At 40.1% G+C, this 15,850-nt stretch overlaps 1 protein-coding gene across 1 annotated transcript in view; it reads left to right on the top strand.

Moving 5' to 3' along the window:
• cntnap2b (contactin associated protein 2b) overlaps window positions 1-14,611 on the top strand; it is a 64,832-nt gene extending 50,221 nt beyond the window's left edge. The window contains exons 19-25 of the mRNA XM_044367848.1: window positions 1,482-1,718; window positions 1,838-2,071; window positions 2,216-2,349; window positions 3,079-3,172; window positions 7,976-8,206; window positions 8,329-8,403; window positions 11,629-14,611. Of these exons, the coding sequence (XP_044223783.1) occupies window positions 1,482-1,718; window positions 1,838-2,071; window positions 2,216-2,349; window positions 3,079-3,172; window positions 7,976-8,206; window positions 8,329-8,403; window positions 11,629-11,828 (1,205 nt within the window). The 3' untranslated portion in view covers window positions 11,829-14,611. The remainder of the gene's footprint in view (window positions 1-1,481; window positions 1,719-1,837; window positions 2,072-2,215; window positions 2,350-3,078; window positions 3,173-7,975; window positions 8,207-8,328; window positions 8,404-11,628) is intronic.
• The last annotated feature ends 1,239 nt before the right edge of the window (window positions 14,612-15,850 follow it).

Here is a 15,850-nt window from a genome sequence, read left to right as displayed (position 1 = left end):
TGCTGAGTTTGGATTGCTGATAAATGTCAAAAAGACCGAAGTTATGGTGGTAAGCAAAAATGCAGTTGCTGACATCTACATCAGAAACAACAAGATCGAACAAGCGTCCACCTTTACATACCTTGATGCAGAACTAAATGACACAAACAAATGCAGCAAGGAAATAAGGCAAAGGATAGCAATGGCACACACAAGCACTGCCAAACTATGGAAAGATATGGAAAGATAGATCTGTGAGCACTGGCACCAAGATACACCTCCTCAAGAGTCTCGTCTGGCCAGTAGCCTTGTATGGCTGTGAGACATGGACCCCTAAAGTAGCTGATGAAAAGAAGTTGACAGCATTTGAGATGTGGAGACGGATCCTCAGGATATCATACATTGAAAGAAAATCCAATGATTTCATCATAGAAAAGATTGGCATGAAACCAATATTTCTGTAAACCATTATCGAAAGGAAACTTGCTATTTCAGACACATCTCAAGAACTGATGACACACTAAAAGACATTGTGGTTGAAGGCAAAAAGAGGATAACTTAGATTGACAACATTAAGAAGTGGACCAGCCTCACTGCCAGAGATGCAAGAAGTTTGACTGACAGATCGCAGTGGAAGAAAGTGGTGACTGAGGCTCTGGCAGAGTATGGCACATGATGATGATGACCAGTCAAAAGTTTGGACACACCTTCCCATTCCCTTGAATCAAATGTACGTTGCTTTGGATAAAAGCATCTGCTAAATGAAATTGTAACATTGTAACATTTTAACACTTCTAACTCAGCACATTTTAATTTTAACATGCTCATTCTAACCAATTCTTTATAAGGTCATACAGACAACATTTATGATTTACTAGTCATGAAATGCACTGAAATCTACAAAGCTCCTTAGCTCTCATTGTATTTATTATATAACTAATGAGATCATAATGATGTTCAAATGGTCAATGGACTGTACTTGTATAGTGCCTTTCTAGTCTTCCGACCACTCAAAGCGCTTTTACACTACTTTCACCTTCACCCATTCACATGCTGAATAGGTACAGAGGCTACCATGCAAGGTCCCAACCTGCCTATCAGAGGAAATCTAATCATTTACACACATTCTCACACTGATGGCACAGCCATCAGGAGCAATTAGGGGTTAAGTATCTTGCTCAAGGACACATCGACATGCCAACTGGAGGAGCCGGAAATCGAACTGCTGATCTTCAGATTAGTGGACGACCTGCTCTACCTCCTGAGCCACAGCCGCCCACATGTTCATCATGTTTATGCATCATATTCTATAGAGCCTCATTCAGTTTATGTAGAATTTTGCAATTCTGCCAGCTCCTTTCAAATTTCCATATTGCACACACACATAAATATTTGGATATTACGGGCCACACAGAGCATCGAATGACCATTGATTGTGAACCAGGAATGAAACAGCTGTGCTCTGTCTGAATTAATGCTATGCTTCATGTCTTTTTTCCCAGGTGCCTCGGGTGGTCAGAGGGGTTTCCTGGGCTGCATGCGGTCTCTGAAGATGAATGGTGTGACCTATAACCTGGAGGAGAGGGCAAAGGTGACTCCAGGGGTGAATCCAGGCTGCCAGGGCCACTGCAGCAGCTACGGGATGCACTGCAGGAATGGAGGGAAGTGTGTGGAGCAGTACAATGGATACTCCTGTGACTGCTCCCTCACAGCATACGATGGACCCTTCTGCACTGACGGTATGGCCTCCAGCACGGGATTAAATAAGATTAGATGCAACAACAAAGTTATCAACACTTGTATGATGTTTTGTTTCCCTTTCTTCTTCTGCTGCTGTTTGTGTGTGCGTGTGTGTTAGATGTGGGCGGCTACTTTGAGACAGGAACCCTTGTGCGTTATGACTTTCTGCCAGAGGCAGGACCTTTTGCGTTGCAGGAGGTGAAGAGCCTGTCAAGTGTTGGTGTTCCCAGTGAGGCCAACCTGACTCAGGAAGAGCTGGTGTTCAGCTTCAGCACCTCCAGCACTCCCAGCATCCTGGTCTACATCAGCTCCAGGACTCAGGACTACTTGGCTGTGGTGCTCAGGCACAATGGTGGGCTCATCAGCATCATACCTGATCCAGTTTTTTATTTATTCATTTATCTATATAAAAAGATATATTTTATGAGGTTTTTATGTGGTTACATTATTATCCTGTGTTAAAACATACTCTGTGTCTGTGTATGTATGTGTCCAGGCACTCTCCAGATCCGCTACAGCCTTGGGGGGCTAACAGAACCTTACACCATAGATGTTGACCACCGCAACGTGGCCAATGGACAGCCACACTCTGTCAACATAACCAGGAACTTAAGGGAGATACGACTACAGGTTAGTGTCCTATTAGTACAGTAGTACCTGAGGGTGTTACATTGAACACTGTATGCTGCAAATATGTTGAGAAAAGGTGTCAGATTGCAGTAGTAAGTAAGTAAGTAAGTCAGTAAGTAATGGTTAGGTATTTTGGGAAATAGTGAGATGAGAAGATGGGTATCAGTCTCATCTCATGTGTTAAGTACAGAGCTGGAACAGGATGTGGTTAGCTTAGCTTAGCATGAAAACTGGAAGCAGCTAGCTAACCTGGACAAATAAATCTGATATCTCCATGACAGATACCACTAGAGGGAAACTAGAAAGTGTGTTTATTTATTTGGGTGAACTGGCCTCTTAAGGTTACCTGGTGAGGCAACTGGATTCGAAAAGATCACAAGATCACACGAAAATCCGTCTTGTCAGCTTCAAGTTATGTGCTCAGCATCCTAGAACTACTGGCAGCTATGGTCGTGGCATTGGTGTGACGAAAGGGAGAAGTGATAGCCTGTGATAGATGGTGATAGATGGTTCATCCAGTCACCAGCCAAATATTTTTTGAAAATGCCTGCCCTTTTCCAAACAGTTTCTAAGAACGACTTCTCAGATGGTTCTGTGTAACAAACCATCTGGCACGTCTGGTTACTCTTAAGGCCCACACCGGAAAATTAATGGTTCTTGGTAACAGACAGTAACAGCAGATTTAAGTTGAACTTGTCATTGTTTCTTTCCTCCATCTGTATTCTCCAGCTGGACCACTACCCAGTGTCCACATACACTCTGCCTGAGGCCTCCGACACCCAGTTCAACTTGGTCAAAAGTATCTTTCTCGGAAAGGTCTTTGGTAAGTGTGTAGCTGTGTTTAAGTGTGTGTGAGGATCCTACTCAGACAGGATTTATTTCTCAAAGGGATGTTGGGTGATTTTAATCCTGTCCACATGGTGCATGTGTGTAATTACAGTACCAGTTACCTATTGATTTACAGATGTGGCCGAAATTATTGGTACCCTTGCACATTTTATTAAAATAATGCACCATTCGCCCAGAACAGGGTTGAAATTAAAAGACATCTATCAATATATCATCAATGCATCTATGTTGGTTTGCAGTGGAACAAAACAAAAAAGTTGTGAAAACAAAAAGAATTCATGCTTATTCTACAAAGACATTCTAAAATAGCCTGGACAAAATTATTGGTACCCTTTAGAAGTTGTAAGAAATAATTGATATGTAGTGATACTTTAAGCAGACTATTGTGTTTTAATTTGTATCCCAGGTGTTTTCAGTCTTATAATCACTCATGCAGCCAGTTTAAAAGGAGAAAATTACTCACTCTGCCGTTTTGTATCACTGTTTGCATCACATTGAACATGGAAAACTGAAGGAAAACGAGACAGTGGTCTGAAGACATTAGAAAAAAGGTAATAGCCAAAGAGCTTGATGTTCCTGTGGCTACTTTTGCCTATATTATTAAGAAATTTAAGGCCCATGGAACTGTGTCCAACATCTCTGGACGTGGTTGCAAGAGGAAGATTTTGCCTGAGATTGAACAGAAGGATTGCTCGAATGGTTGAGAAGGAACCAAGGAAAACTTCAATACAGATCCAAGCTGATCTTCAAGTTAAAGGTACAATAGTTTCAAGTCGCACAATCCATTGCTGAATGAAAATGGGCTCCATGGAAGACCCCACTTCTAAGAGGGAGACACTAAAAAGCTAGACTGGACTTTGCCAAAATGCATTTTGACAAACCAAAGTCCTTCTAGGAGAATGTGCTTTGGACAGATGAAACAAAATTAGACCTTTGTAGTAAATCACACCAAGCCTATTTCCAGAAGAAAAAATGAAGCCTTCAAAGAAAAGAACACCATGCCTACTGTGAAACATGGAGGAGGCTCAGTGATGTTTTAGGGTTGCTTTGCTACCTCAGGCACTGGGTTCCCTGAATCTGTGCAGGGCACAATGAAATCAGAAGACTGTCAAGGTATTTTGGAGCAAAACATACAGCCCAGCGTTAGAAAGCTGTGTCTTAATCGAAGGTCATGAGTCTTCCAGCATGATAATGACCCCAAACATACAGGCTTGCTATGAGTCCTGATCCGAATCCCATTGAACATCTGTGGAAAGAGCTTAAAGAAGCAAAGTTAGTGACATGCATTGATTTTACATGAATGCATACAGATGGAGAGGAGGAGGAGGAGAGAGGAGCTCAGTGCATCATGGGAAGTACCCCAGCAGTCTAGGCCTATAGCAGCATAACTAAGGGCTGATCCAAGGTGAGCCTGGTCGGCCCTAACTCTAAGCTTTATCAAAAAGGAAAGTTTGAAGCCTACTCTTAAACATAGAGAGGGTGTCTGCACTGCGGACCGAATCTGGAGGATGGTTCCACAAGAGAGGAGCCTGATAGCTGAAGGCTCTGCCTCCCATTCTACTTTTAAAGACTGTAGGAACCACAAGTAAGCCTGCATTCTGGGAGTGCAGTGTTCTAGTGGGATGAGCTTAAACTTGCACTTGGGAGACGGCACCCATCAAACCTGAGAGAACTGGAGCAGTTTGCTCGACAAGAGTGGGCTGAACTACCAGTGGAGAAGTGTAGAAACCTTATTCAGAGTTACAGAAAGCACTTAACTGCAGTTATTGCCTCCAAAGGCTGTGCTACAAAACGTTAAGTTAAGGGTCCCAATATTTTTGGCCATGCCATTTTCATTTGTTTTATTTTATAAAATAATATGCTTAGTTGTAAATCAAAAGCAAAGTTTCAGTTATATTCAATGTGAAATAAAGAATGATGGATACCATATACTTCTGTCATTTTCAACTTAATACAGATAAAATTTACTTGTTTTTTTTTGTTTTTTTTATGTGATTCCACCCACTGGTGGAGTCACTTGATTTTCCCACAGAATCTTCTTTTCTATTACAGAACCACTTACTATAATTTGGTAATAGTTAAAACTGCCATCCAGAATGTTAAGTTTTGAAAAGAGGAGGACAGTAAATATTTTATTATTAATAAATATATTAATATACCTCTATCTTGAATAATAATCCCGTCCAAATGGAGCTTCATATTATAGTCATATTTTAGAAAGACTACAAGATAAAGACAACATCATCATCAATCAATCAATCAATCAATTTTTATTTATATAGCACCAAATCACAACAAAAGTCATCTCAGGGCACTTTTCATGTAGAGTGAATAACAATGACCACAGCAATAGCAGTAGCAATAGCCAGGGAAGGATACCAACAGGACTGCGAAGGACCGCGAAGGCTAGGCCTGCAACCCAGGGTTTCCTGCGAGATGAGAAAGCACAAAAAACTCCGGGGAAGAAGCAAAGTTAGTGACATGCATTGATTTTACATGAATGCATACAGATGGAGAGGAGGAGGAGGAGAGAGGAGCTCAGTGCATCATGGGAAGTACCCCAGCAGTCTAGGCCTATAGCAGCATAACTAAGGGCTGATCCAAGGTGAGCCTGGTCGGCCCTAACTCTAAGCTTTATCAAAAAGGAAAGTTTGAAGCCTACTCTTAAACATAGAGAGGGTGTCTGCACTGCGGACCGAATCTGGAGGATGGTTCCACAAGAGAGGAGCCTGATAGCTGAAGGCTCTGCCTCCCATTCTACTTTTAAAGACTGTAGGAACCACAAGTAAGCCTGCATTCTGGGAGTGCAGTGTTCTAGTGGGATAATACGGTACTATGAGCTCTTCAAGATATGATGGTGCCTGACCATTAAGGGCTTTGTAAGTTAGGAGAAGGATTTTAAATTTTATTCTAGATTTTACAGGAAGCCAATGTAGAGAAGCTAAAATGGGAGAAATGTGATCTCTTTTTCTAGTTTTAGTCAGTACATGTGCAGCTGCATTCTGGACCAGCTGGAGAGTCTTTAGAGACTTGTTAGGGCAGCCTGATAATAAGGAATTGCAATAAACCAGCCTAGAAGTAACAAATGCGTGGACTACTTTTTCTGCATCTTTTTGGGACAGGATGTGCCTGATTTTTGCGATATTACGTTAGTGAGAAAAGGCAGTCCTTGAAATTTGATTTATGTGGGAGTTAAAGGACATATCCTGATCAAAGATAACTCCCAGATTCCTTACGGTTGTGCTGGAGGGATATGCTGTAACATAGTACTACAGGTATACGAAACATTTTGAGATATATGACATAGTGCTAATAGTTACCATCAATATTGTCACAGTCACACACTGTTATCTAAAAGCCACATGCTGTGTGGACACCTTTTTTGTTGTAATTCAAACTCTGTAAAGAACAACCATAAATTTAAGAAAGATAGTTGAATTAACCTTTCACTGAACACGATCATGTTCAGTTGCAGCAGTGATTTCCTCATGGTGAGACAATGGTGTGTAGGCTCACTGTTACCTGTTATGCTGTTTATTTGACCATGTACTGCATAAAGTTTAAAGTGTCAACAATGAGCACACCTTTTTGTTGTGTTTTTGGGTGCTTACATCTGAAAAGTACATCTAGGAGAGGTAGATTACTATTTTCTGTCTACATTTGTATCCGTATTTACAGTGGTGTAAAGTAAAAAGTGATTACATTTACTCAAGTACTATACTTGTACTGTACAGGTACTTGTACTGTCCTTGAGTATTTCCATTTGATGCTACTTCATACTTCCACTCCATTACATTTCAGAGAGAAATATTTCACTTTCTACTCTACTACGTTTATTTGACAGCTTTAGTTACTTTTCAGATGAAGATTTGACATATAATAACATAATAATCAGCTTATAACTCACACTGCATTATTAAAGATGAAACCAGCAGTCCCCAAATTGTTTGGCTTGTGGCCTTTTACAAAGAATCAGTGTATTTGTGTCTCTTGTGTCATGTTTCAGATGTCTGAGTTGTTTGCAGTTCCACCAAAGAGACATTTCCCCTCCCAAAAGTAAAAAATGCAAAGATTAAAGAAAAGAAAACAATATCTAATCCAAATTGATGCAGCAGAACTTTGTTTTTTTCTTTTTTCCTAATCTATCATATCACCACCCCTCACATTTATCCGGTGACCTTCAGAGAGTAGTTTAAACTAGCTCCACCTTGAGCAGCTGCAACTGACTCATCAGTGTTAATAATTTACCTTGTTTAATATATGTAAAATATTACAGCTCTGTGGTATTGCTGCTTTTATTAAAGTAAAAGATGAATACTTCTTCCACCACTGCATATTTCCCTGGTATAAACAGGACAGTACAAGGCCTAACCCAGTACTGTTCCACATAAACGTCCTCTGAATAATTCACCAGTTGACCACAGTTTTGTACTTACTGCTGTTGGGTGTCCTCTGCTGGCATAGAGTGAATCTCTTCCTTTTTATAGAATATCTTTGCTACACTGTAAATTATTTTGCATGCAATAAAATATAATATTTTTTCTGATAATGTCAAGTGTGTAAAATGTCGTTTGAAGCAATTCCTTTCTTTCTTTCTTTGCGTAATTATCTCAAAAATGTTCTTTATTAAGCTTAAAATAACTGATGATCTGGAGATACAAGATTTTCTTGTAACAGCAGTCAATCTTTTAAAAGGTAACACTGGGCCCTGGAAAGAGTTTTGAAATGGTGTAAAATGAAGATAACCCCCTTGCTGTCTGATCTGCTGTTTTACTAGAAACAGGACAGATTGACCCCATCCTGATCGAGCGGTATAACACACCGGGCTTTGTGGGCTGTCTGTCAAGAGTTCAGTTAAACAGTGTGGCACCACTGAAGGCTGCGCTGCGCTCTGGCCTGGCAGCACCCGTCAGCACCCATGGGATCCTGGTCCCATCCAACTGTGGAGCCTCTCCCCTGACCATCTCCCCCATGGTCTCGGCTAGTGACCCCTGGCACATAGAAGCTGGTAGGGACACACAGGCAAATAATATAGTTTCAAGAAACATCAAGCCAACAGCAGTCAAAATCCAAAAGAATGATGAGTTCATGTCAGAATTCAAACTGATAACGAATTTTCACTTTCCACAGCTGGAGCTGTTTTCCCCTTCAATGAGGACAAGGCCATTGGTGATGGAGTGGATCGCAACTCTGCCATAATTGGAGGTAAATCATCTAACTACCAAGCATTAGAGCTGAAGCTAGGAACAGTCCCTAAAACTGTTGACACCTACAAAGACTAGACTCCTATCACATAATCAGACAGATAACTTTTTTTTACAGTCTTTACAGTCAGAATATATGGTAAATACAAAAGACAAAAGACTGGAGGAAAATTCGAGCAATGTCCTAAATCCCACAAGAACACAAATTCTCACATGTTGCTGTATCAAAACCGAACGCTAAATGTGGATATTTTAGTAGACGAAGAGACAACTATAAAGTCTGCTGCTAGAGTAGAGAGAAATTCCTCAGAATGAGGTCAAATTCAGCATTGTTGTCTAAAGTAGAGACCCAGAATACCCATTACACACTCACAAATACATGCACATTCACACCTTTATGAACTATACTCATGTCAGATGAAGTGGGCTAACTCAGTGTGAGATGCAAGCAGGTTCAAAGTTGGCAAATAGTGAGGAGCACTAATATGTAGCTCAGCTATAAGCAAGGATAGAGAAGAGAAGAAGAAGAAGCAGGGGAAGAGAGCAGAGAAGGAACAATATCTGATATTTATAACACACAAACATGCCTTTGCACAAGTATACCCACATTCATCAGTTAAATAATATATAGGTATATATAGGTATTATCACCTTAATGGGTGAGAGTGTGTATGTGTGTGTGTATAGTACACAAATTGCATTGCTATAGAGGGAAAAAAAATAAAGAGAAAAGGGTTCAGATGCTGAATGTCATGTATCACCTTACATGCATGTCACCCATAAGCCTGCCTACTCATAAACATAATTTCTCATACACTTGTAAGCAAGTGTAGGAGCACATAATACAAGCATGCATGGTTAATTTCCTCAACCGTCTTCCCTCAAGAACTCCATATTCCAACCATTACACTGTTAGGAGTAGACAGTTACACCAGGGACACACTGGATGTGTGAGCAGCGCATGTGCGTCACGGAACCTCTTGCTTTTCATTTCGGTGTCCATGTTAATAGGTTAGAGCAGGCACACAGCCCGCATGAGACAAGAGGCTGCTGTGTCGTGTCATCTAGAGAATCAAGGTCTTGCCTATTTTCTCCAGGTGATGCACGCAGTTTTCAGCAGAAATGGACAGGGAACATGATAGAAAGTGGCAGAAGCGCTGCAGCAGACAGGCTTCCTGTGTGGACGCAGCAGTTCAGCGACTCACACGCACTGCTGAGGTTCACGCATCCAGTGTGTCCCAGGTGTTATGTTTTTGGCGATTCTCAGTTCACAGTCAGTCACTGACTCCAAGGATTCAGTATAAGTTAGTGTCACTCTAGCCAAGGTGTGATATTTGAGTCCTTAAATAATTTATTGTCCATGTAGAGTCTGGTTTGAAGGTCCAGAAGTGATTCTTTCAGAAGGTGGATTGTGATTTCGGATTGTAGATCTGAGACACTATTTTGAACTCCTTGGTTTCAGCTCTGAATACCGTGACCATGTTTTTCAGCTTGGCAACTTCGATTAGAAGTGTGTCAAGGATGTCTAGTTTGCTAAGTTTCTCCAAATGCTTTAGTTTTTCTTCTGTTAACGACACAATGCTATGTTCAGTGTCAATTGGGTCCAGGGATTGTAACAGTTCTTGACTTGAAAGTTGTTTCTTTTTTACAGCCGGGGGACGGCTTTCTACTCTTGCTGGTGTGCTAAAAGCAGTAGTTGACCCACCCAGCTTAGAAATGCTAGAAAGTGCTTTGGTAGTGTTTCTTTCAGTCAGTGAGCTCATGTCCCTGTTGGTTTCTGTGGCATTTGGAAAGTTAAGATATGATCCAAGGAGAGATTCGTTGTTGTCAAACGTTATTTGAAATATTGTTGCAGTTGAATTTGAATTCAACTTGTTGTTTTATAATTAGAGTCTGCCCATTGATATTAATCAAAGAGTAATCCAAGATATATAGTTTAGGAGAAAAGTTAGGCAAGTTACTCCATGACCGGCACTCAGGGCGCTAGAATGACGTCATGTCCATCACTTTGTCCAAAAATAGGACAAAGATGTAGCTATTTTAGAGGTGGCCATTCGTTTGGGACTGGATCTGTCCAGTACTGGATTAGTAATGTATTGACGTCACCACCTAGTATGAGTTTGTGTGTGTCTAGGCTGGGAAGGGAGGACAAAAGTTTGTTTGTAAAAGTCTCATCGTCCCAGTTGGGAGCATAAGCATTGACAAGCAAAACTGGTTGTTGAAAAAGATGCCCAGATACAAAAACATGTCTACCGTTAGGCTCAGAGGTAATGTTATTTGGGATAAATTTTTTGTGCACCAAGATGGCCTAACCCTAACCCTCTAGTTCTAGAGTTGAAGTCAGAATGAAACACCTGATTTATCCAAGCCTTACACAGCCGCAAATTATCCTTTTTTAATAGATGCGTTTCCTGGAGAAATATATCTGCTTTTAAATTTGTCAAGTGGGAAAAGACTCTTGTTCTCTTCACTCTCTTCACCCTGCATAACCTTCACATTCCAAGACATTGGGACATTTCAGTGAGAAAAATGACTGTTGTAGTTGATCAGAACAGTTTTAGCAATGCCTCTTATTCTTAAAAATGGGCACAGGGTTTGATGGATGGTCAGCTCCTCCTGTCCACATGTTGACGTGTCCTTGGGCAAGACACTGAACTCCAAATTGCTCCTTATGTTCAGGCCAGCAGCTTGCATGGTGACTCGCTGCCATCAGTGTGCGTGTGAATGGATGAATGAGCACTTTGGATAAAATCTCTATATAAATGCAACCATTTACAACTCTACTGATCTTACACATGACGCTCAGTTCATGAGGAGCAGTATGTAAGTAAGTAATGCCTTCTGTGGCTCTGCATCCTGATCATGTTTTCATGATGTCATTAGGTTTATCTTGGCTTAGTTTGGAGACCACACATTTATAACAGAAAGTCTGTGTTACAAATGAAGGTTTGTGGAGTTTGAAAGATGTGGGTGCTCACCAGGCAGTGAGGGATGCATTATGTGGAATATGTTGTTTTTTTTGGGTTTTTTTTCTTAGGCCAACCCATACTGGGGACTAAAAATCAGGATATCTACCATTCTATAATTGCTTTGTCTCTTGTGTGTCCTCCAGCTGCATGGAAGTGCAATAATAAACCACTGGAGTGCAGCTTTAAGAGCATCAGACAGCACATTTCAATTTTTCAGTCTGCTATTGTGAATGAAGTATTCATTTGTTTTGTTTTAGGTATCATCGCCATGGTGATCTTCACTGTCTTGTGCATCATGGTGTTTGTGATCCGTCACATGTTCCGTCACAAAGGCTCCTACCACACCAACGAGGCCAAGGGAGCAGAGTCAGCAGATTGTGCTGACGCAGCGATCATTGTCAATGACCCAGCCTTCACCGAAACAATTGACGAGAGCAAGAAGGAGTGGTTCATCTGAGCCCCTCAACAACATTGACACATGACATTGGATGTATGTAGTTTTCTAAGCATAGGGAGTAGTAGTGAGGTGACCACCTATGGAACCTTGAGGATGTGCCGAACGGTTTATTTAAAAACTTTATGGACAATGGACACCATGGCATTACAGTATTGGTATTAAAGCACAGGGCACAGTGCTGCCTGGCAGAGCCCATGTGGAGATGTGGAGCGGTGTATCTTAACTTATTTTGGACAGTGTGACAGGATGACAGCCTCCAGATGGTTTAGAGGATGGTGCTGTGAAGTTACAGGCCTTGGATGTGTGAGTGATTACTGTTCAGAGCAAGATGTGAGTTCACTAGCTTTTGTTTTAAAATTTGTTTTATATCATTTTGAATTTGATTTCAGTTTATTTATTTATTTATATTTAAGTCATATTTTTTCAGAAAAGTTCTTACATTGTTTGCCTTTATTTATTTTTATAGATTAATATCTTTATGCCTTCTTGCGATATATTAGTATTCCAGGTTAGCTAATAATAATGATCATATATGTTGCTGCTGATGGGCAGCCAACCAATAATGCTCCACATCTGTAGCAATGCTCATAAATTCCAGTTGTTGTTTTTTTAATGTTCAATCTCATGTTTAATCATTTGCCTTATTTTATATTACTGTCAGTAAAGTTTAGTTTTAGCCCTATAACTGTAAACTTAAGCATATGTGTGTGTGTAGTGACAGGCTTGCTAGTCTGTGAAGGAGATGTAGCCATGAGTTTGTCATCATCATTTGGACTAAGAATGGGAGAAAGGAAATGACACTTCTATTTTTTTTTTTGCATATACGTACCCAACAGTGTCCCTTAATGACTTTTGGACACTGATTGTTGAAACTCTATTATTGCATCTTTTATTCTACTGTTTTTCCTGTCAAATGAGTTCAGGGAGGAGCTCAGCTTTTGAAGAATTAACTGAGTCCTGTCAGTCCACAAGAGCCCAACTCACTGATTTGTTGGTTGTCTTTGTTGAGGTTGTCTTTTATTAGCAATGCTAGCACATGATAATGCAAAAACATCTGTCTGAAAATGATACCACATACCAAAAGCTTTCTCAACATAACTGCAATTTAAGGAATATTGCAACATTTTGGAGATTAAGTTTATCTCTGTACGTCCAGTACAGAGACAGGTGTGTAGCAGGTGAAAATTACTAGCTTAGCTCCATCGTAAGTGAACCAATCTACCTTCCAACAACTCCACAGCTGGCTGATTTACTCAGTTAGCTTTCAATCTCCATCCAAGAGTCAGCTTTGTGAACAGTAGAATTAAAACCTGACAGCCAAAAACCTGTGCTTTTTCTATTTCGACACCAGATAAAATGTATGAAACACAGCTTGGAGTTGTTGGAAGCTTGGCTCTAGAGACAAGACCAAGACTGTGCTGTTGTGAGATCAATTCAAGAAAATCCATGAGTCCAAAAAGGGGTCAAGTGTGAGTTTAGACAGAATTCAAATGGCTTGAAATGTGATAAAACAGGAAACAATTTTGGAGCAACTCTCAGAAGATCATCTCTGAGAAAAAAGAAATAGAAAGAAAATATTCTTGTACAATGTTACAAGCAAACTGTGATGGCTATTATATGGTGAAGACACTGAAAAATAAGCACACATTAATCACAGTTCAGAAATGTGTATGGGATATTACAGAATTTTGCGCCTCTCCAGTCGGCAACCAGAGCAGCAAACCATGCTGGTCAAGAAACAGAAATAAAAGCTAAAGTGGTTGTGGTTGAGACCAAATAGGTGGGAAGGGAGGCTGAGATCAGGACAAGTCCAAGTCAAAACATTCACAAGACCAGGATAATAGAGCAAACATCTTCAGGCAACTTGAGAACTACAGCCCTGGTTGGAAGCTGTATTTCTTTCTCTCTTGATGGAGCTAGGCTAGCAAGGTCTTTGTGCTAAACTGGGCTTAAAACATCTTGGCCCTTTCTCTCTGTACTGGATGAGAGATGATGAAATGAGATGAATAAGATTAAACAGATACTGAGATTCTCATCTAATTCTGTGCAACACAGCTAACAAGCAGCTTGTCAAAGCGTTTGTTTCACTCTCCTTCAAAGGGACATAATCAGCCTTGATTAAAAGAATGCTAGGAATACATTTTCCCCAGCTACTAAGAAAGTCTCATTTATTTCCATTTAACTTAGTATTTTTGGAAAGAGAACCAGTATTAGAGATAGAAACCAGTATTAATGATATTGATTTGTCATAAGTTTACTTCCTCTGTCTGGTAGAGCTTCAGATTCAGTGAATTTGGCATTGGGATGGTATGGCAGGTGCAGCCATGTTGAGGACTGTACCCAGCTTCTTCCTGTTGCTACTCTGACTGTTTAGATGGACTGAGAGGACTTCGTTCAGAATTCTTCTCTCCTTAAAAAAAAACCTGAGCCATGTCTTTGATTTTCATGAAGTACAATGATGTTTCTGAAAAAGAATGTTTGTTGTTCACATACAAAACTACGGCTTACATCTTGACATTTGATTGTATTGCATTTGTATTTCTTTGACTGCAGCACAGTGTAGTGGCATGCTGTTTGACACTGAATGATGGAAATGTTTCTGTTTCATAAGCCACTGTAGCATCACATTGCTTTTTCTTCATGTTATATGTACAAAACTTTGCTTAACTGTTCTTTTTATAGCAGATTTCCCATTCTTTCTTCTCCTCAGTGCTTTTCTCATTGTCTTGAAAATTTTGATGCTTCCTCTTGGAAAGCCCAGTAAAATATGATTACAAATCTTATCTGGCTTATATTAGATTTTTGAACAAACACAGCTGAATCCAGGTGATTGACATCTGAAAGAGAACTAACCTGATGACTGTCCCAGGTTTAGACCGTAAATAACACTGTAGACTTCAGAAAACAGTTATCAGTAAATGAAGATTAGTCTCTAACAACATGTAACATTAAAAACCACAGAATCCAGAGAACTACATAAACAGACTATGACACATGGACTGGTTGATGACAATTACCAGATTTTATGAAAGAAACTAAATCTATACCTACAAGAATTATAAAAATGGATTAGTATTGATTAGAATTGGTCAAGTTATTTGTTGCCAACTAATATTGACAATGCACTCATCTAGAGACAAAAGGAACGCAACACTGATGGGTGTTCAATCTGCTGCTGGCAAGCAACATGCAGCTCTTTGTCTGCGTAATTACACAATAAACTTTATTTTATTGCTATACCACTTTTCCAAACATGGTTTTTAAGTGTTTTACAAGATACAAGGCAATACAGTGCCAAGAAGGAAGTAAGGTTAAAATACTGCAAATCCATTAAATTCCCTTCATAGAAATCCTGTATTATAACGTGTAAATAAGTGTAGCAGTCTGTACAACATGTCCAGAGGGGTGTTCCATCAAGCTGGCTAACGGGATAGCCTGGTTTATTTCGATAAGCCTCGCTAATTTAAGTGAGAGTTCTGTTCCATCACTGCGGTTTATATGAGTCCCAACTCAGTAACCATGGTAATTTAGACAGCAGAACTAGCCTGCTCCGTGGCAGGCCAACGGTCAAGCTTAATTCAGCTGTATGTCAGAGAATGTCCGACAGACGGAGACAGACTCTCAAGAGACGGTTCCATCAAGTTTCTTTTCGCACTCGCAACCCTTTTATTTAAAAGCTTAGCAAGAAATAAAAGTATGCCAGGGTTATTTTGAAGTTATTTATTTATTCATTCACTCATTTTGTTCAAGCTGAACAGGCTTTTTCAAGTAAGCGCAGCTTTCTTTGGCTGCGTTGATGGAAAACCCCTCAGGTTGTTAACAAGAACACACAGTTGAGTTGTTGCCTGGTTGATATACAATCACCGAGCACTTTATTAGGAACACCTGTGCAATCTAATGCAATCCAATACAACAACTATGCCATAAATTCTACTATTATAAAGTTTACATTTTCAGTATATGTTGACATTGTCCGAAAGGTGATAATTTCTAATATTTTCTATGTATGTTAATGGGGTGGA

The sequence above is a fragment of the Thunnus albacares genome, chromosome 12 (assembly GCF_914725855.1).
Source record: "Thunnus albacares chromosome 12, fThuAlb1.1, whole genome shotgun sequence".
Lineage (NCBI taxonomy): Eukaryota > Metazoa > Chordata > Actinopteri > Scombriformes > Scombridae > Thunnus > Thunnus albacares.
The sequence above is the reverse complement of the archived record's forward strand: the minus strand, read 5'-3'. Positions and strand labels throughout refer to the sequence as shown.